This window comes from Vigna unguiculata, chromosome 4, assembly GCF_037176805.1.
Source record: "Vigna unguiculata cultivar grain cowpea cultivar isolate G323 ecotype 2 chromosome 4, ASM3717680v1, whole genome shotgun sequence".
NCBI lineage: Eukaryota > Viridiplantae > Streptophyta > Magnoliopsida > Fabales > Fabaceae > Vigna > Vigna unguiculata.
Window position 1 is genome coordinate 42,627,394 of NC_140795.1, and position 23,181 is coordinate 42,650,574.

General features: G+C 31.6%; 1 protein-coding gene, 1 long non-coding RNA gene and 1 pseudogene across 3 annotated transcripts; 1 reads left to right on the forward strand and 2 right to left on the reverse strand.

The window, feature by feature from the left end:
- Nucleotides 1–1,159: 1,159 nt before the first annotated feature.
- Nucleotides 1,160–12,948, reverse strand: LOC146887245 (uncharacterized). 2 transcript variants are annotated; one of them, XR_014994302.1, is made up of 5 exons: nucleotides 12,707–12,948; nucleotides 12,267–12,363; nucleotides 11,060–11,176; nucleotides 1,544–1,667; nucleotides 1,160–1,423 (listed from the first exon to the last, which is right to left on the reverse strand). It is a non-coding gene; the product is annotated as an uncharacterized LOC146887245 (long non-coding RNA). The 2 variants fall into 2 exon arrangements; XR_014994303.1 differs by lacking the exon at nucleotides 12,707–12,948 and adding an exon at nucleotides 12,546–12,698.
- LOC146887246 (uncharacterized) lies at nucleotides 4,091–6,494 on the reverse strand (annotated as a pseudogene).
- A 3,442-nt stretch (nucleotides 12,949–16,390) lies between the features above and the next one.
- Nucleotides 16,391–20,765, forward strand: LOC146887247 (receptor-like protein EIX2). The gene is made up of 2 exons (XM_085672360.1): nucleotides 16,391–20,015; nucleotides 20,539–20,765. The coding sequence occupies exon 1, from the start codon at nucleotides 16,572–16,574 to the stop codon at nucleotides 20,010–20,012; it is 3,441 nt and encodes a 1,146-aa protein (XP_085528486.1). The 5' UTR covers nucleotides 16,391–16,571; the 3' UTR covers nucleotides 20,013–20,015; nucleotides 20,539–20,765.
- Nucleotides 20,766–23,181: the final 2,416 nt, after the last annotated feature.

Sequence of the window (23,181 nt, forward strand, 5' to 3'; positions counted from 1 at the left end):
CTTGTTATGGACCAACAATGTAATTACAATTAGCTACTTATGAATCCAAACTATTTAACTTGCTTGATTGGTCTTCAAATAAAATGACACAAAACCTGTCAAACATATATGGTGGTGACCCAAATGCAAATAAATGACGAGCTGAAAAAGACTTTTTGTACAAGTCTACCAAAACTTGTAAAATTAATTGTTTCTTCAAAACCAACTTACATTTACTTCTTATGGACCACCAATGTGATTACAATTAAATGGTTGTGAACTCAAACTAATTAACTTGCTTGACTGATATCCAATAAAAATGACACAACCTATCAAACATATATGGTAACCCAAGTGCAAATAAAGGAGGAGCTGAAAAAAACTTTTTGTACAAGTCTACCAAAATTTGTAAACTTAATTTTTTTTGTACATACCAACTTACATGTACATGTTATGGACAACCAATGTAATTATAATAAATTGGTTATGAACCCAAACTAATTAACTAGCTTGACTGGTCTCCTAAAAAAATGACACAAAACTTGTCAAACATATCTAGTTACCCAAGTGCAAATAAGTGAGGAGTTGAAAAAGACTTTTTGCACAAGTCTACCAAAACTTGTAAAATTAATTTTTTCTGTACACAACTCACATGTACTTGTTATGTTCCACCAATGTTATTACATTTAACTGGTTATGAACCCAAATAATTAATTGACTTGACTAGTCTCTAAAAAACATGACACAATACCTGTTAAACATATATGGTGACCCAAGTACAAATAAGTGAGGAGTTGGAAAGGACATTTTGTACAAGTCTACCAAAACTTGTAAAATTAGTATTTTTTTCGTACACACCTAACTTACATGTACTTGTTATAGACCACCCATGTAATTACAATTAACAAGTTATGAACCCAAACTAATTAATTAACTTGACTGGTTTCCAAAAAAAAAATGACACAAAACTTGTCAAACATATTTATTGACCTAAGTACAAATAAGTGAGGAACTGGAGAAGACTTTTTGTACAAGTCTACCTAAGTTGACACATGAATATTTTTTCATGATTATCCAATTATGTGTTAATTTATATATAAAATTTATTAATTTTTAACTTTTACTAAAAGGAATCCATGTTTAATTGATGAAATACATTATTTTCTATTTCCACAAAACATATTAACTAAAAAATGCTAATAAATTGTATTTTTGTTTTTATTCTTGTATGTGTTTGATGAGATAACAAGATACATTAATAATACTAATAATACATATAAAAGTCATGAAAAATTGGATATTCTTGAAATTGTGACAAATTTTGCTATTCTTCTTCTCCTTGATCTCAAAGGTCTTCATCATGTTGTCGCTGTTGCAGGTTCTTCTTCTCTCAAGCTTAAAAGAACTCCAAAACTATATTTGTCACTCCTTGTCCTTAGGTGACCTTCACAATATACACAATTGAAAAAATGTCAATGGTTATAATATAAAGGATCACTTTTTCCTTAAACTGTTTATGAACTAATTTTTCAGACAACACATCCATTTTTGAAAAGCTTAATACCTGTGGCAATATAATCAAGAGCAATGTAGCCAAAGGTGCCCATCACCCTTGTAGAAACATGACTCTTGTCACCTTCTGGTCCATTTTTTGTCAACCCATTATTAGAGAGTTTTGGATTATAACTCTGTCATTCACAAAAACAAATTTTAGAAACTCAGGACTAACTAATAAACTTATCTCTAGCTTGTATGATCAATCTTATTTCACTAGAATCAAGTAAAATATTAGAAGTTTTGAGGTCCTGAATATTACGTCAACTTCATTAGTGAAGAAATTTAAGGCCCTTGGCAGCATGAGCAATATTCATAATAAATATCTAAACAGAAATGTGAATGTTGAATTTAAATTTGTCTAACAGAAATTAAATGACAATAACTGTATAATGTGAGATGATTTGCTTACTATAGAAAATTGGTTCATGCAAATCAAAGAAAGAGAAGATTATCTTCTCCATTACATCCTTTGACATCGCTTCCTTGAATAGATTACGAGAAATCGATTTTTGATGCAACCATCTTAAGTATGAGAAATCACATAACATGTAGCCAACTTCAAAGAAAAACGAAAAAAGCTACATAATTTTACTTCTATCTATTTAAGAAAGCATGAAATCTAAAATATGACCTATGAACCTAAGAGACTAGCTAAAACCAGTACAAACAGAACTTAAAACTACACAGGCTTAAAACAACTATGACAAACTATCAACTAATTCATGCACACTTAAAAATAGCAAAAGGTTAATGGAAATAAAAATAACTACTAAAAATTATGCAGAAATTTAAATTTTTCCTCTGTGCCACTTGATAAACTACTCTAGAAGACTACTAAAATGAGTATTTAAAACTGAAACGGGATTAATACCATTAGAATTAACTAGAAACAGCAACTACAAAAATATCAATTTCAACTACTAAAAAACTATTGCAAGTATTTATAAAATTAAAATTCAAATAAAAAAAATCATTTATACTTAGAATTTACTTCTTTAGTCATCCACTCCACCTCCTCATCACTTAATTTCTCACCAAGAATTATCATAACATGTATCAAGTACATTTAAAGGCCCAAGTTCAAAGAATAATGAAGAGACTAATTACCCTCATTGAAGACTACAAATTTTAAACTATTTTTTTAAATCACAACTAACATGCCGCTTATGTCGTTGATTCCAATCCCTTAGCTTTTCACAAACTAATACAGTAACATTAAACAAGTCTTTTGTATCAGGATGGAACTCATGAAAAATGTTTTTTTCACTAATTCCCAACTTTATATATCTGCAAAAAAATTTAATTATAGGCTCAAAGCTAATTTTAGGATATTAAATCAATTTATTTACTGGTATAAATGAAAAACTCCTTTCAGGATTATCATGATAATCCACTTCATTTCCTATGCATTTGTCTCAAAGTTCATCCAATTTTTTCTCAAAATTTTCCCACTATCAGAACTTATACAACCTCGCATAGCCAAGTATTTATAGTTGGAATCTTTAGTTGTCTGTAAAATGAAAATGGGATGTTCTTTCTATAACAATTTTCAATTTTTTCTTTTTTAGGGAGGATAGTGTCAGCAAAAAGTTTTCTGAAACGTTTGTTCTGTTGAACCTATTACCGGTTGAAACTTAGTGGTAATTAATTGGCTTAACTAAACTCCAAAACAAATGACACAAAACATGTCAAACATATATGGTGATCCAAGTACAAATAAGTGAGGAGTTGGAGCAGACTTTTTGTACAAGTTTAACAAAACTTGCAAAATTAATCTTTTTTATACATATAAACTTACATGTACTTGTTATGGACCAACAATGTAATTACAGTTAGCTACTTATGAATCCAAACTATTTAACTTGCTTGACTGGTCTTCAAATAAAATGACACAAGAAAAATGCTTTTGATAGCATGTTTGTCAAACTTGGTCCTGCCACTAAGTATAGTAGAAGCAAAAGCTAAACAACCAAAAATACGTAAATTTGTGAAATCTGGAGGATTGCCATGAAGTAATTCATATGGATATTTTAGTTTTAAAAAGGGATTGGGGAGCCTATTAATGATGTGTGTAGCATGTTTGACAGCAAAGGACCAAAAACAGGTTGGTAGATGGGCTTGAAATAACAATGCTCGACTAACATTTAACAGGTGTTGATGTTTTCTTTCAACAATGTTATTTTGTTGTGGAGTTTCAACACATGTTGTTTCATGAAAAATACCTTTATTTGAAAAAAATCATGTAAAATGAATTCCTTGCCATTGTCAGAACGAAGATGTTGTAATTTGGTATTGAATTGATTTTCTATTTGGAGAATGAATGAGGGCAAAATGGTTTTTACATCAAATTTCAACTTTAAAAGGTGTATCCATGTAAAACAGGTGAAATCATCTACCACTGTCAAAAAATATTTGAAACCATCAATAGAAGATGTGGCAACAGGGCCCCATATATCCACATGAATTAATTCAAAGAATCTAACACTTTTCCTTGTACTATGAAAAAAAGGTAATTTCTTTTGTTTTGCAAAGTGACAGGTATCACAAGGTTGAGTACAATAAAAAAGAATTTCATTATGTATGCTCGATAAATGTTTCAGGATTCTGTTGGATGTATGTCCTAGTCTAAGATGCCATAACATGGGCTTATTTTGAGAGACAATAGTAGCATACTTAGGTACAACACAATCAGTATTAGAATGTGAATCACATGAATCTAAAGCACTTGGATATTGAAGGTAAAATAAGCCACAACGTTGCTTAGCTGCACCAATCATCTGAAATGTTGATTTCTGTATAATGGCACAAGTTTTATCACAAAAAACAACATTGTAGTCAATATAGGAAAGAAGTTTAGGAATGGAAATAAGAGAAGCAACAAAGTTTGGTACATACAAGACGGTTTTAAGGGTTAAATTGCCAATATAAATGGTGCCAAAAAAGGAAGCAATAATAATAGTATTATTAGGCAATTTAATATGTATGGGTGTAATAGGTGTTAAAGAATGGAAAATATTTTTGGATGGACAGATGTGGTCAGTGGCACCACTGTCCAGAATCCAGGGGGAAGAATTGGAAATGCTACTTGAGGAAGAACTAACAGAGGTTTGGGCAGTGTTGACAAAAGCGGAACCAAGGTTTGATTGCTGAAGAAAAGCTAAGAGAGCATGATATCACTAACACAAAAAAGTCTTTTAACGTCCGACATTTTTGACCTTTGATGTCTGCCCAAACACCGACGTCGTATCGGGTGACGTCAAAATAACATCGGAAAAATAGCAAACATCACTTGACGTCAGTCTTTTAAGAGTCCGACGTTATCCAACGTCGGGGCCAGTAACAACAGACGTCAATTTTCGCGCTGAAATGAGGGAAAGTATATTGATCCTTGGAGAAAGTAAACTGATCAGGCATTTGTGCTTCAACCACTTGAGATTGTTGTGGGGCATGATCAGAATCAGCTTCTACCAAACTAACAGAGGAATTAGATCCGGAGGAGGTAGAGCGTCCAGTCTTTTTATAACCAACAAGAAATCCAATCCGCCAAAAACATGTTTCGATGGTGTGATTGGTTTTCTTGCATTTTTCACAGAATTTAGCGTTTTTGGGTTTATTTGAATTCTGGGGTTTGGAATTTGCAAGGGATGATTTGTTGGAGGAATTAGGTTTAGAAGTGTCATTGGATTGAAAAGAAAACGCAACAACATCTTGAGATGAAGTAGTGACAGGGGTGGGGAGAAATTCTCTTTCATGTTGGAGAATCATGGAAAAAACCTGAACAATAGAGGGCATGGGGTCCATGATCATAACCTGAGAACGTACTTGGGAATAATCATCATTCAATCCTCTGAGAAACCGAATTACACAATCATCCTCCCTTTCTTTGTTCAATTTGGAAATCAAACCACACGAACAAGAAACGGAACAAGTGCAGATAAGAACACACTGATGCAATTCAAGTTCTTTCCATAAAATTTTTAAACGTGTGTAATATTCAAAAACGCTAGGATCACCTTGTTTGCAGTTCAAGATTTGATCTTGAAGATCAGCCACTCGGAATTTGTCAGGATGAGAAAAGCGCCCATTAAGATCGATCCATATATCAAGAGCAGTGTCCATCCACATGACAGACTTTTTGATTGAAGCACTCATAGAGCGTGTCAGCCAAGCCATGACCACGCGATTGCAGCGACGCCATGCATTGTGGAAAGGATTGCTGATAGGAGGGCATGGAAGACTGTCATTGACAAATCGTTCTTTGTTCTTGGTTTCGAGAGCCACCATCATTTCTATTTGCCATTAATGGAAGGTGTTTTCTGTGAGGGGAGATGAAACAAGAACAAGGGTTGGGTTTTCACCCGAGTGGAGATAAAGGGTTTGCCGGATTTAGAAGATGATCCGGAGGATTTTGGCTGGGTTGAGCCATGGTCGATCAAGAAGCATAAAGAAAGAAAGCGGAAACGAAAAAGGATATTACCAAACTGATACCATGTGAGTTTATTGAAAATAACAAAGGGTAATGAGCGGAGAAAAGACGTATAGCTTTCATTGATCAATGCACTTGCAAAAGCAGAAACTTAGTATATATAGAGCTAAGTAACGGTTTTAACAACCCATAACAGAAAGTCAGAGACTACTCTAATAGTTCATGTGCTATTTTCCTGTTTATCTTGTTTACCCATCAGATACCCGTTTACTCGTAGATACTCGCATAACTTCGTCATCAAACTTTATACCCATTCCTGACAATTGATCTAGGAGCCCTTAACACTCATTTAAGTGATCAAAAATAGAAGAATTCTCCCTGTACCTCAAATTCATCAAACAATTTAACAAATACATTTTATTATTGCCCGACTTAGAAGCATACAAAGACTCAATCATCTCCCACAAAGCTCTGGCATGTGTCTCATTAGCAATATGATTATAAACATTATCTTCAACATATTGCCGAATAAAACCACATACCTATTGGTGCTCAAAGTCCCATTCTTCTTCAGACATAGAATCTGACTTCTGTGTAGTAAAGACCAGAAGATGCAATTTCTTGACAAATAATAAATCTTTCATCTTGTCCTTCCACAAATGATAATTTGTACCATTCAAAGCAAACATTTTTGCATTTGCCTTCATCATTCAAACAAGTAAATATAGCCTAACCAAGAGCTCTGATGCCACTCTGATGGGAAAAACAACAACACAAACAATATACCAGAGAATGCAGCGGATATAATTTCCCCTAACTTGCAAGAATCTATGAGGAGCAACAATCAAAGAGCAACAATAATAAATCACCAAAGGCACAAATAAAGGCACCAAGATTTTTAACGTGGAAAACCCCTCAAATCAAGGGTAAAAACCACGAGTCGTCCAGACCAAAAAAATAGCTCCACTATGATCAACCAGAGTACAAAAGAGTCTGAATCCATAGCACAAATTAGTGCCAACACCCAACCAAATAACAAAGCAACAAAGCTTTCAAAATAGAGAAGAACAAGAGAGGAAAACCTATAATATCACTGTTGTAGTGAGAAATTAATATCTCCCAACTCAGACCTCGTATCAATGATCTGACCGATCAGAATGAAGAGCAATGAGTTCCGAACCTGCTGTAAAAATTCCAGCCCGATCCAACGGTGAATGAATCCGCAATGCCGAATTTACGGTTATAGCTCTCTGAAAAACGTGAACAGAATTTTCCCTCTACCTCTACCTCTCCCTCTATATGTTAGAGCTTTCAGTGTGTTCTAACTCTATTGTTCTGCCTCTCTATTTATTTTATAGCCCCCCTCCACTAGGTTAAGTGAGATATGAACTTTTCAAGTTTTGGGCCTTTTCTCCACATAGGAAGGGAGCCCAATACCCAACACCTTACAATGTAATTTTTTATTTTCTTTATCCACAAATGTGTGTTGTGCGGTAATTGTTAATATTATACTAGTTTTTTTAATCTGACAAAAACAAATTAAATTAATGAGATTATTGGATTACCTCAACCCATATACACAATATAAATAAAAGAAAACAAAAATATTAGTGTTTTATGGTTTTCTCTCCATACTAAGCCTACTGTGCATAAACCTTACATTCTCAAATAACACAAAAGTTAAAAACATTACATGCCCATACATACAAAGCAATACCAGACCTTACCACAAAAACATGAAAAAACGGATTTAACATAGAAAATCTCAAGTCACTTTTGGTCCAATACTGATAGTGATTTCTTTCATGTATCAACCAATAGATGCTTCATTCATGCTTGTTTCTTGAATCTCCTACCTAAAAGTCATGTTCCAGCTAGGGATGTCAATGGGGTGGGTAGGGTACGAGTAGTAGCTCCCTCGTACCCTACCCGTTGGATAAATATATGCTCCGTACCTGTACCCATATATGTGCGGGTATCCGGGTACCGGTATATTTTTTTAATATCCATGAATATCCACGGGTACCCGCGAGTATTTACAAAAAGAAACAAATTAATATTTAACAACAAATTTTAAATATAAATTCAAATAAAAGACAATGCATAACATTCATAAATTTCAAACAAAGTCCAAATAACTCATTTAAATAGTGTTAGTTTACAAAGAAATTATTTTTTTAAAACTAATTGATAAAAAAAATAGCACATTCAAAATCAATATATTAATATTTTAATCATATTTTTTTACTTTTTTAAATTTAAATTAGTGTAATAGCGGGTACGAGTATCTACGGGTATGGATACTATGATATTCGTATCCGTCCCGTTAATATGCAGATATAAAAAATACACGTTACCCGCAGGTATCCATTTACAATACCCATTTCCTACCTGTTGCGGGTTTTATCTACAAATACCCACGAGTACGAATTTTTTTGACATCCCTATTTCCAGCACCCCTGTAAGCTACAACATGCATATTACACAACCTACAACTAAACTGCAAGCAAATCCACAATACCTCCATTTGAATTGAACCTACACGCACAAGTATATGAGCACAACTTACTTGATTGAAACATATCATAACTTGATTAACAGATGAGCAAGTTTTAGCCTAAATATGAAGATCTAGAAGACATATTGTTAGAATAGTTTACCCCTTAAGACTCAAAACAACTTATAAATGCATTGTTTGAAGGCAAGTGATCGGGCTAAAACACAAATCAGAGTAAGAGAATGTTATTTTTAGATACTTTGTTGTGATCCAAGCCCAAACCGTTACTTGTGCTAGGGTAAACACTTCCTCCGCATCAATTTTATAATGCCTAAAGATAGATTTATTCCTATGATTCCATATATTCCTTATAACTGCTAACCACATACATCTCCAAACAATATTTTGTTTGTTGTTCAACCCTATAATGTGAAACTGTGAAAAGTGCTCCTTAGCACAGTTTTGGTGAACTGAATTTATCCCAGACCAAATGTCACACTTGTTCCAAATTTGACTAGCCACCGAACAACTAAAAAACAGGTGTGATATTGATTCTTTTATAATTCCGCATATTACACACATTTTGTTTCCTAAGGTCCTTCCTCTCCTAATTAAGTTGTCTTTTGTTGTAACTCTATTGATAAAAACTCGCCAAGCAAAATATTGAGCACTTGGTAATGCTTTGCATTTCCAAACTTTTACAAACTGGTAATTGTCATTCACTCTATTTCCATTACAAAACCTCATATATGCTGACTTTACCGTGTACTTCTTTTATTCAGCTACTTTCATAACCATTCCTCACTCCCATTTCTGTTAGGTGTACACTCTTGTATATCTTTTACAAACCGGTCATTGTTAATATTATACTAGTGAGAGAAGTTAACCACACACATCTCCCAATCTGTCTTTTGATGTAATAATAACTTCAGTTTTAAGTATATAAATAAAATTGATATCGAATATAGTGCAGTTAATTGATTTTACGAAATAATTATAATAGCTTGTGACCCAAGTAGGGATGACAAATAAACTCGCCTTCGTAGGTATTGCTAGAACCCGTACCAATATTGACGAGAAATCCCGACATTGGCTGGGTATGGGTATGGATATGGGGATGTACATATTTGTCTCGTCCCCGTCCTCATACCCGTCAAAATACTATGTAATATAAAAAATTATCTTTTTTACTCTATTATTATTATTATTATTATTATTATTATTATTATTTCATTTGAATAACTATTTTGTTTCGCTAAAACAATTTTTGTTATTTCTAAATCATTGGTTATGTTGATATTTAAAAAGTTTTCTTAGAACTCTAAAGTATTTTTCATTTTATCATACCTTTAATTATATAGTTGTTTTCCTTTGTGTGATCTCATTCAATGGTTTCTCAAATTATTTTTAAGACACACATTTGATAATTTTTATGAGATTGAAAAGATGTTTAGCACCAACAACTGTCAACGACACCAACAGTAGAATCACCACCAAAGCCACCAAATTTGTGCTGAGGGACAATTACAATCACCATTCAATGAATCAATTCCAAATATAAGGTTTCACACACAAGTTTCTACAGTTAGATACAAAAGGACTTTTAAAGGAGGATTAACGAGACATGATGAGCTAGTACATCTTCTCGAACTAAATCACAGATAATCATGAGTCTAACTAAAGGGATTCAAACTACTTTCAACTTAAAAAGGACAATAAATTTATTTTTATTTATATTCAACTTTCTAATTTTTATTTAATATAGAACATAATTTGCTACTTCAATCCTTAAACTAATAATATATATATATATATATATATATATATATATATATATATATATATATATATTCATCAATTTGTTTAAATTTGGTAGAATTATTATAGTTCATCAATCGGCAACTATAATGAATCATCAATTATAATTTATATATATCCCATGCAGGAGTGATGAATACTACAACTACACCCACAAATAGAATATATATATATATATATATATATATATATATATATATATATATATATATATATATATATACTTGAAATAGTTGTTATAGATTAAGAGTTTATTAAGTTTGACTTTAATAGTTAAAACTCGTCAAATTATACAAGGCTGGATAGTTGGTCAAACTTTGAATTCATCCCTCCGATTATCATGAGAATGGAAATTAAAAGAAAGAAGTTAAGAATTGAAATATGACTTAATGAAACGAACTTAAACTTACAGTAAGTTAAAAATAAAAAATACAAGGTTGCAAGGTGTCAAATTAGTCCATGACAGTAGCAATAAGAAACTCTTTGTCTTACTTTCTTTTCTATTTTATGTTTTCACTATAATTTTAATAGTTGATATTAGAATCCTCTTGAGTAGAATGAATTATGAAACATCTACGATCTTGAAATGCAAAGGATCTTTCTAAGATAACTAGTGTTACATGCTCTATATGTCTAAGAGGAGCAAACCTTGATAAGACAAGGTCATGTTGTTAAAGGAGTTTTGCTAGTGAATCAAAATGATATAAGAAGGATAAAGAAAAATTAAGTAGAACAACCATAAAATAAATAATACAAGAAAAATAATGGTAAGAAAGACATACAACGATTGGAGCAGCCCCACATCGCCACTTGTTTACAGGATTCTTTAGGTTATTTATAGTTGCCAAATACTCATTGAAACCAACGACCAATATATGCTAGCAGATGTGTCCAAGGACCTGCAATGATATCAAAAGTTATTAACAAAAGTGGGAATGGGAAACACTTTCAGATGATATTGACTAGAAGAGCTAATAAAGAAAGGGACATGATACTTGGTTATCTCATGGTTATATCCTGGTATAGTTGTCTACGACTATTTGCTACTTCATGTATGACTGTTAGACAACAAGATTATGCTCAGCTTCTGTCATAAATTAAAAGGTTTAAGAGACACTTAAACTCTCCCTAAAACATGAATATCTTAAATTTAAAACCCAAACATCGGACCTTGAAGCTTTAAAAAAAAGGGAATATTTAATTATCTATATCAATTAAGAATGAAGATTGATTATTGGTAGTCTTTTTTTCTTCTTTTTAACCTTCTTATCTATATGTTATTTTTTACTTCTTTTTCTGCATGCCAATTCATTGATAAATAAGTTGAATTATATATGTAATTATGCATTTTATAGTTATATCAATTAAAGAGTACACTAAACTCATACAGCTGAAACATTACTCATTCAGTTAGTTAGTACTAAGTAGTTATCAGCTATAAAATTTTGAAGGAATCCTCTCCTTTAAGTTCTGATTTTAAGCAATAACATACTTGAATGGTGTAACAGGGCCCAAAATTGCTCGCAAACTAACAGAGACCCAAAATTCTAGAACGGCTAAAGCAATTAAAAAACTCATACTTTCTCCCTCCATTCCTTAACAATTGTGTTCTAAGGTTCTCTCTAAGTTTCAAACATTTTGCCAAGTGAGTACCAACAACTGCATTTACTCTTATTTGAAAAAAAAATGAATAATACTATGAAACAGTAGTGAAGGAGATACATACTCTCATTTGAAAAAACAGTAGTGATATTTCACAAATCATAAATCATGTATTATTATAATGGTAGGGTGTGGGAAAACCACTTTTATTCTTACTTTCACATTTCACATTGTTGGTGGAATCACAATTAGAAACTCACAGTATAGTCCCAAAGAAAAAGGTATTTTAAATCATGAAGTATTCCATAATTTTGCCCTGTTCCTAAATAAATAAGTGAAGAAACAGATCACAAAAGAAAATGATATGCTTGAGGAATTTTCCAGCACCTGTTATTAATCCTCCAATTCCTATCCCTACAACCAAAGCAACAATTTCCTCTCCCGAGTCTCTGCAGATCTCAGGGCCCGTTTTCTCGTAATGAATCTACATGCAGAAAATGAAATTTCTTTAGCATATCTTATAATCAGTATCTAACAATGACAAGCTATGCCTATTGGTTCCTTAAACAATGTAAGAACAACCAATCGCAGTCTTTCCTTTATGAAAACCACAAACTAAAGACGCGAGGTATATGAAAAGAATTAAGATGAGTAGTGGAAAGGTACCAAATGCTAGAAAAAGTGTGTTGACCAATTATGGAAACCAAAAATCAAGATGGAAATAAACATAAATTATGGAAATCGAAAGAATTAGGCAAAGAACTGAGATAGGGCATGAGAAAGAGAGAAACTGAAATCAAATAAAAAAATCGAGGGCAACAACGCACAATCGGAATGAGATCTTCAAAATGGGACTGAGACGAAATTATAAAGATGAAATCAAAAGAGAAATATCGTCAAACACGGAGTGAAAGGGAGAATGGTGGAAGGCACGCAGAGAAGAGTGAAAGCTACTTCATCTTCCTCGTAGGTACACAATCAGAAAGAGAGAAAAGCTGAATAGTCAAAGTGAAAAAAATTTTGAAGTTACGAAAAATGAGAAAGTTACGAAAAATGAGAAATGAAAAAATGTAAAGTGGGACCTAAACTTTACTGGGGTTCATTTCAAAACCCCTAACACTTAACGGAGGTTTATAAAACCTCTGACATTCTCTTTTTTAGTAGAGGTTATTACAGCCTCAACAAATAAACCTTCGTTAAAATCATATATTTTTGTAGTGTATGTGATAAAATATTATGTGACAACAACATTATATGACAAGGCAAGTTAACTCTTACGTTACATAATTAACTGAAAATTATCTCTATAAATTGTGTTATACTGGTGGATTAAACATATATTTTACTACAAGTTGAGGAAAAATTAAATATATATTAAGTATGTTACTTTCATGTCTAACTTATAATTTTTATGGAGATGTTTAAAGAAAATAGTATGAGCAGTTAAATATAAAAAATTAAATCCATTGATATACTTTTTTTTTTAAGTTTGTATTTAAATATTCAAATATAAGTGAAAGAATACGAAAATAATAACTAATGAAAGAACATAAAAGAATAAGAATAAATATGATAAAAAATTTCATTTATGTTCTTGCAGAAGAACAAATAAGATAAGTTAGGCACAAGCGTCACCTTACCATGTAGTCCGCTATCTCCTCAGTTGGCCTCTTCCCAGTCGATACATGTTAGCTTGGACCCAGGAGGGGTTACCTGCAGAAGAGTCTCCGAAGCTCAAGTAAGTCAAAGTTCTCCGAAAGTCAAATCAGTGATTAATGAATGCGTACCTTTAAATGATGGGGTCCACGTGTATTTATAGAGCATTAATGACGTTTGACCATTTCATGGGCTGGGCCTTGACTTGGGCTCTAGGTGGGGCTTGTGGGGCCAGGGCCCAAACCCAGGCCCTTAAGGTTTATTGGACGTGGACGTTTCCATTATGTTGAGTTCATTAAAGTGGTCAGCCTAGGTTCTAAACTTAGCAGATATGTTGGAGTGGTCTAGGCCGGCTATTTGTCTTGATGGCTTACGTTGGTGTAGGTTAGGCTAAACCGGCCTAGGCTGGATACTTGGCTGCCTTGATATGCACATTGTTTACTTATTTGGTCTAGTTTGGCTAGGTGTGGTACACTAGTCCCCCAGCCTTGTCCGATATGAGTTGTCAGTCAAGGGTGATATGTGTTAATATGCTAGCAGAACCGGCTAGGTGTGATACACCAGTCCCCCAGCCTTTAAGTGTGGTGAACAGTATTAAGGCTAAGAAGTTATAACCGTTAGAAGGTAGGTGAAGGGGTGTCAGTTGGTCAAATCGGAAAAGTTTTGGCGCCGTCGTTTTGAAGTGTCATATCCTTCTTAATGATGGTGTCGATTGGTCTGGGGTATTATTTTGGCGGGAAGATTTTCGTCGTTTGAGATCGTGGACTATAAATGTGGATTTGAAAACAGATGGGAGGTTACTTGTTTCATTTGCGAGAATTCTGAATCCAGAGATCTTGTGCACGTAATACTGTCCGACTAGTCCCCACTTTCGACCGACATCTTCTCGTAAAAAACAAAACCAAGTATGTCTAGTAGTGATAGCATGTCTACGTTTAGTACTATGTAATATAAAAAATTATCTTTTTTACTCTATTATTATTATTATTATTATTATTATTATTATTATTTCATTTGAATAACTATTTTGTTTCGCTAAAACAATTTTTGTTATTTCTAAATCATTGGTTATGTTGATATTTAAAAAGTTTTCTTAGATCTCTAAAGTATTTTTCATTTTATCATACCTTTAATTATATAGTTGTTTTCCTTTGTGTGATCTCATTCAATGGTTTCTCAAATTATTTTTAAGACACACATTTGATAATTTTTATGAGATTGATTCAAAATAGTAAAATAATAATTGTGAGAAAAATAAACTAATAGATTGACTTGGTGTATACATATGTTAATCTTTTTCATAATTTATGAGCGGTGTACAGTTCATAATTTTTTTAATAAAACAAATAAATAAATAAATTTACAATTATCAACCCACAAATCTTTTCTCTACAAGAAATACGTAACTTTGATACTTCATTGCATCTAAAGATACATAAGAGCACAAGTCACCCTTGTCGAGCTTTTATATATATATATATATCACAAAAATAATGATAATTAATTTAATTTTCTTTTTTAATTAATAAAATACAGATTAATATTTATTTAAATTAATGTTTTAGAGGAGGAAAAGGTTTTAAAAATATAAATAATATTGTGCTTAGTTAAATATTGGTAACCATCTTTGTATTTTATAAATGTATGCGAGTATGTAGTAATTTTACTATGATTAAAGCAAGAATGTAATTCAATTCATTGTTGTTTGCAATTGGAATGAATTCCGGATGGATTAAATTAGACGTGGAATGGATCATATGAATTTAGAATGGATTAAATTAAGTACGTATGAAATTCAAATGATAGAAACAATCAAAATTTTCTTTTTAAAAATAATACCCATTAAATCGACTAGACTGACGTTAGCCTGATGCTATTTGCAAAAATTATTATTTTTTTCATAGTTTCGGCTAAGTCGACACATATTCTAAAGATATTAAAATGTTGTAAACTACGTATCGTCGGTTAGGTCGACTCTAATAATCATATTGAGTAGAAACTTGTAATTGCACTTTAAAATATAACAAAATTATATTTTAAAGTTTAAATTTTGTAAGAAAATTAAAATTGGTTATTTTGAATTAGTTGGAATAACCAAATTAATTTAAATATAAAGACACTTTTAACTGAATTTTTAAATTTATTAAAAAACAACATTTCATTTATTAAATTGTATATTATATTTTTGTATAATTAAATTAAATTTAAAATTTAAAGTTTAAAGTTAGATTATAGTCGAGCTGAATAGAATATGAATTTGTGGTATACTTGGTTCTATTCCGTTTAGTGTGAAGAGATGACCTAATTTTCAAAGTCTTATAATTGTTAGGAAAAAGTGGTATAAGGGAGCATCCCAGTATACAATTTCCACATTTACTGTCATATAAGGCCAATGCACTTTATAAAAATTTTCACGAATATTGTGGAATGGGATGGCTCAAATCTTTTTTTTTTTGTTTTTTCTATTTACTTGCATGATACTATCTAAATAAAATAATGTTCTATGGATAGAACTTTAGTCGTTTAGTGTAATGAGATGACTGAATTTTCAAAGTCATTTATTTTTTGTTAGAAAAAAGTGGTATACGGAACCATCCCACTATACAATTTCCACATTTATTGTTTGCGTGATAATGCTTCTTGTCTTTTAAAAGTCTTCTGCAATACTTTCTGTTTCTTTCGTGGAATGTGATATTAGGGGTCAATGCATTCACATCAAAATTTCCACATCTGGATTGGGATTGATCAAATCCTTTTTATGTTCTTTTTATTTACTGACATGATACTATCTAAATAAAATAATGTGTTCACATAAAATAACATAAACATACTAAAAATCAACTTTTTTGTTTTAGAATAGTTGCAATGATAAAATTCTTCTGCTAAATATGAATTCGAAAAAAGAATGCTACCCGCAGTCGTTTTCAGTTCAGTCATTTATGTATATGAATACCAATCTAGTTTGAATACTCACACTCACTGCATTTGATATCCATCATCAGTTTGTGTGTGATGATAACACCCACAACAACCTCAATGAAGAATCCAGTTCGTTTCAAATTCATGATCTTTGTGCTGTGTGTGTTGTCGCAGGTGGTTGTTAATGGAGAACAGGAAATGAGATGCATTCCAAGGGAGAGGGAAGCACTGCTCCAATTCAAGGCTGCCATTGTTGATGACTACGGCATGCTCTCCTCTTGGACCACTCCCGACTGTTGCCAGTGGGAGGGGATTCGGTGCAGCAACCATACCTCTCATATTCTAAGCCTCGACCTTCATGGAGACTATGGAGAACCCTTTGTACGTTTTATGAGCGGAGAGATCCACAAGTCGTTGATGGAGTTGCAACAATTAGAGTATTTGAATCTCAGTTCCAATGATTTTCGATGGAGTCAATTTCCAGAATTTTTTGGTTCTCTCAAAAACTTGAAATACCTTGATCTATCGTTAAGTTATTTTAACGGAGAAATTCCAAGTCAGTTTGGCTCTCTTTCTAATTTGAAATACTTAAATCTTGCTGACAATTCTATGCGGGGTTCAATCCCTTATCAGCTTGGAAATCTTTCTCAGTTGCAGTATCTTAATCTTTCCAACAATTATTTTTATGGAAATATACCATCTGAACTTGGAAATCTCTACCACTTGCAGTATCTTGATCTCAACAGAAATATTTTGCAAGGTAGTATACCATCTCAACTTGGAAATCTCTCCCAGTTGCAATATCTTGGTCTTATTAGCTACGATAGTTTAGAAGGAAGTATACCATCTCAGCTTGGAAATCTCTCCCAGTTGCAAGAGTTCTATCTTGGACGGTATCATGCTCACAAAATTGACGACAGAGGTCAGTGGCTATCCAATCTCATTTCTTTAACCCATCTTTATTTGGAGTCTGTACCAAATCCTAATACTTCTCTTAGTTTGCTGCAAGTGATTGCAAAGCTACCCAAATTAAGAGAACTAAGTTTAGTTGGTTGTAGCCTTTCTGATCATTCCATTTTGTCATTTAAACCATCTAATTTCAATTCTTCTACTTCCCTCTCCGTCCTTGATCTTTCTAAGAACACCTTCAAGTCACCAATGATATTTCAATGGGTGTCAAACATCACTTCCAACCTTGTTGAGCTTGATCTTAGTTTTAACCTCTTGGAGGGTTCCACATCAAGTCATTTTGGCATGGTCATGACATCACTTAGGCACCTTGACCTTCACTTTAATAGATTAAAGGGTAGTGATTTGAAATCCTTCGTTAATACATGCACCCTACATTCTTTATACTTGTATTCAAACAATTTGACCGAAGACCTTCCCTCCATTCTCGGTAATTTGTCTAGTGGTTGCGTTAGACACTCACTGCAAGAATTGGATCTGTCATCCAATCACATCACTGGCGCTTTGTCTGACATTTCAGTATTCTCTTCTTTAAGAAATTTGTTTCTTGACAGAAATAAATTAAATGGAACGATACCTGAAGATGTCAAGTTACCATCAACTTTGGAGGGTTTGTCAATTGACTCAAATTTATTACAAGGTGAAATTCCAAAATCATTTGGAAATACATGTTCTTTACGCTCATTAGCCATGTCAAATAATAGCTTGAGTGGGGAGCTTCCAATGATAATTTTTCATTTGGCTGGATGCGCTAGATATTCATTAGAAGAATTATATCTAGACATGAATCAAATCAACGGCACATTACCTGACTTCTCAATGTTCACATCTTTACAACAATTACATCTTTCTTACAATAAGCTAAATGGAGAGATTCCTATGGACATCCAATTTCCACCTAAATTGCAGGTCCTCTTCATGTATTCAAACTCTTTAAAGGGTGTGCTCACTGACTACCACTTTGCAAATATGTCTAAGTTAAATAACTTGGACTTATCAGATAACTCATTGGGCTTGGCATTTACCCAAAGTTGGGTCGCACCTTTTCAATTGGTGGTGATAAATTTGAGATCTTGTATGCTAGGTCCAACATTTCCCAAATGGTTGCAAACGCAAAACAAATTTGTTAATATTGATATTTCAAATGCTGCAATATCAGATATTGTTCCTGAATGGTTTTGGGCTAAATTACCACAACAAAAAGTGAGCAAAATGAATATTTCATACAACAATCTACAAGGTACAATTCCAAATGTTTCATCAACGTATGTTTCTAGTTCTGTATCCCTTGAATCAAATCAATTTGAAGGTTCGATTCCTTTATTCCTACGTAATTCTGAAATCCTTGATTTTTCGAAAAATAATTTCTTAGATCCTCTTTCTTTTTTGTGTGGAAAAGGTACCATCCAAGCTTTATACTATCTAGACCTTTCATATAACCAATTATTTGGACATATCCCATATTGTTGGAGACAATTCAACTCACTAGTTTATTTGGATTTGAGTCACAATAACTTCTCAGGAAAAATTCCTACTTCACTAGGATCGCTTCTTGATCTTCAAGCATTATTGTTGAGAAACAACAATTTAGTAGAAGGAATCCCTTTCTCTTTGAGGAATTGTACGGAGCTAATAATGCTTGATTTTTCTGAGAACAAATTATCAGGATCTATCCCTAATTGGATTGGGACAAAAAGTGAATTGCAAATTTTAAGTTTGGGAAAAAATCAATTCTTTGGGAGTTTACCATTAGAGGTTTGTTATCTCAGAAACATTCAAGTCTTAGATCTCTCAATAAACAACTTAAGTGGAAAAATTCCTAAATGCATACAAAACCTTACTTCAATGGCTCAATCAACATCTTCAACATATGGTGGAGGTCATTCATATCTTTCCAAGCGCAGTTTCTTTGTTATCGGTCAGACATTCGATTTGAATGCATTGTTGACATGGAAAGGTTTTGAACAAATGTTTATGAATAAAGGTTTGTCACTTTTAAAAAGCATTGATCTTTCAAGCAATCATTTCTCAGAAGAAATTCCTGTAGAAATAGAAAAATTATCTGGATTGATCTCATTGAACTTATCAAGAAACAATTTGATTGGAAAAATTCCTTCAAACATTGGAAAGCTAGCATCACTTGATTCTCTTGATTTGTCAAGAAATCGACTTGTTGGTTCAATTCCTCTAAGTCTTGCTGAAATTTATGGACTTGGTGTGTTAGATTTGTCTCACAACCATCTAGGTGGAGAAATTCCTAAAGGCACACAATTACAAAGTTTCAATAAATCTAGTTATGAAGATAATCTCGATCTTTGTGGACCACCACTTGAAAAATTGTGTATGATTCAGGAGCCAACACAAAAACCAAATGTTAATGTTTATAAAGATGAATACTCATTTTTCAATAATGAGTTTTTCATAAGTATGGCAATTGGATTTGCTCTAAGTTTTTGGATGGTGTTTGGCTCAATCTTATTCAACCGTTCTTGGCGACATTCTTATTTCAACTTCTTGATCGACTTAAAAGACGATATACATGTCAAAATAGCAATCTTTGCTAAAGTACTTAAGTGGGATAAAGATTAACAGGTAATAATATAATAGGTTTTATACAACTTTGTTTTCTGTATATATTAGATGCACATTATCATATATCGTTTTTCTGTAATAATAAAATGGCAATAACATCATTGATGCTCAATATACTTGATAGTCTTATAAAAAGACAATAGTTTCCCTTGATACCATGAAATCATGTTTTTTTTTTCTCTAGTAAACTTATGAGATCTTTATCTATCATTAGTTTTGTTTTTTTTGTTAACCTGATTATCATTTTTAGGAAAATAATATTATGACTATCATTTTTTTACTCTCATCTTTTACTCTCTAACGTGGTTTAGTGTGGATTATTAATTAATATATTACTTTCTTTTTCTTTAAAAAATTGATAACTCACACTAAGTTACGTCAGGAAGTAGAGGATGAGAATAAAAAAATAAGAATTATAGTATTATTTTTCTTATTCTTGTTTCTAAAAAGTTTTAAACATGCCATTTCTATGTACACGTTTAGAAGAACTAACATTCTTTGCATTTTATTTTTCAACTTTCAGGCACTTGAGACCGTCCTCTTGCACAACTCCATCTTTGAGCTTGTTATGTTTGGACAAGGCAATGGTTTCATTAAATTATAAACGTCATTAAGCATTGTGCTTGTATAATCTGTCATACATATTATTAATAATGAACTCATTTTTCTTATAATCCAAACTTCCAAACTAAATATTTTTTAGTTAATTACATTTCATATATATAACAGCGTGATGATCACCATTTTAAACTTATTTATAGAGATTAAATATTTGTGATATACATATAGTTGATAAAAAATAAATAAATTGAAAAATAATCATTTCAAATCCAATACATCTTAAATATTCAAAATAAAATAAGGAAATGAAAATATATAGAATAAGTTTAGAGTTTAAAACAGAAAGGAAAGTAGAGAAATATAGTGGCAAGGATGTGAGTTTATGTCAAACAAACATCTCATAAAATATAGAATAACGAAAAATTACATCTAATTTGGAATGTTTTAAAACCAAGAAAATCTGGACTTCTGATCCCTTCCCACCCCTAAAAGAACAATATTTGAAGAGAAAAAGAAGAATGTTGAAATTAAAGAGGTTGAGGATAGAATGCAGGATTTCTAACTTACTCCTGACATGACTCCTTATGATTATTATTTGATTTTAAAGTGTGATTAAGTAAAATTTTGAATACTCTGACTAGGTATTTTAATATATATCTGAGCATATAAAATATAATGTAATGGTTAGTGTGTGATTCAGATGGGAATGTTTTGATAGACCAAACAAAATTCCTGAAAGTGTGTGATTCAGGTTTTCTCCCAAAAACTGCTTCAAGTCTGAAAATAGGTCATGCAAACTGCAACAGTTGAACACAGAAAAGAAAAATATAGTGGAATTGAGAAACCAAACCAAAGATCTAATGTGGGTGCAAATCGTATCTTCTAGTGTCTTTTGAAATTGTGTAGGGAGAGGAAGATGCTTAGGAACATTCGTGATCATTCTCAATCACCTCACATTCATGATCATCTCCAACACCCCACTCTGCACTCCAAAATATACATTCAATATACCTTAATATTATTCTAATATCAATTCATGCAAAAACATTAATTCCAAGGTACGCATATATGTTGATTTCTAAATTTGTTCTCTATATGTAAAACACTCGGTGTAAACTAAGCCTTTGCATTTCTTGATCTCGCATATTCCACCTTAAATTTGGTTAATATGTAAATTCAAAATCTCTACCTATTTATCACACATGTTCCACTCATAGTACTTGATCTTCAGTCAATATTTTGGAATGTCAAAATTTTGGTTCAATTACTTTTTTGGTATATTTTGTTGTCAAAAAATGTTAAGTTGGTCCTCTTGTTTTTTTTACTCTCAATTTGATCCCGATTTTTTAAAAATTGGTACAATTTGATCATTTTCATTAAATTTTTTGAAGCTGAGTACGGATTTTTCATCAAAATTGACACTAGGATTATGTCAATTACACCAACAAAAGAAACCATCCTTATCCACAACTCCAATTTTTATGAAAAAACCTTGATCCGAATCAATAAATTTAACAAGAAAAAAGGATCAAATTGAATCATTTTTTCAAAAATCAGGACCAAATTGAGACTAAATAAATTTGAGAACCAACTTCATATTTTTGTACAAAAATAAGAACCAAAAGCAATCCTAAATTTTTTATATAAACTAGTAAAAACATTGAATTTACTTTTTTATAATAATAAAACATAATAAAATTATAATTATTATAATTATAAAATTAAACATAAATAATTTTTATAATTTTACTATAATTAATTTTTGTTTATAATGATTAAGTTTAAAAAAATAATCAAATAAAAAAGGATTAAATTAAATAATTGATATAATATTAATAAAATAATTATTTTTATTTAAAAAATATTTAAAATTTAAAATTGAAAAATAGATGTGGACAAAAATAAAGATTTTTTTCTTATATATAAATATAAATCTATAAACAAATTTAAAATATCAAATACATAAAATATATTTAAAATATCAAACTTTTAAAAATTATATATTAAATTATATAAATACAAAAAAAATTGGATCCATATCCGGTCACAACAAAGATCCGCCACTGATTCCACGTTACAATTAAAGAGGATATGTGCCTTATACTCTTCACTCGTGATTTATTAAATTGTATATTGAGTATTGAATGGTTAAATTAAATTGAGTTGAGGTGGATTGAAAATGAAATTTTAAAAGTACTTTTGTTTTGTTTCAAGAAAGTGGTATAAGGGACCATCCCACTATCCCACTATCCTATCCCACTGTGCACTTCATAAAATTTTCCACGTATGAAATGGGATCTAAAGTCTTTTCGAAAGTTTTTCTATTTACTTGCATCATACTATCTAAATAAAATAACGTTCACATAAAATAGTATAAAGTATAAAAATCATATGAAAGTGAATCTTATAAACAATTGAAATAAATTAATATTAGATTTTGTTATTTTGTTAATGACTTGTGTAATTCATTTTTATTAATATTTTTATGTTATATATGAATTGTTTTTCAACATCACACTAAAAAATCGTATCTAAAACATATTTCAAACATTACACTAAAAAAATATAAAACTTAAGTCATAATCGTTAATTCTGAAAAAGTATA

Bases quoted from the DNA above. Each gene is read 5' to 3' on its own strand.
- LOC146887247 (XM_085672360.1), top strand. From the start codon at position 16,572: ATGAAGAATCCAGTTCGTTTCAAATTCATGATCTTTGTGCTGTGTGTG.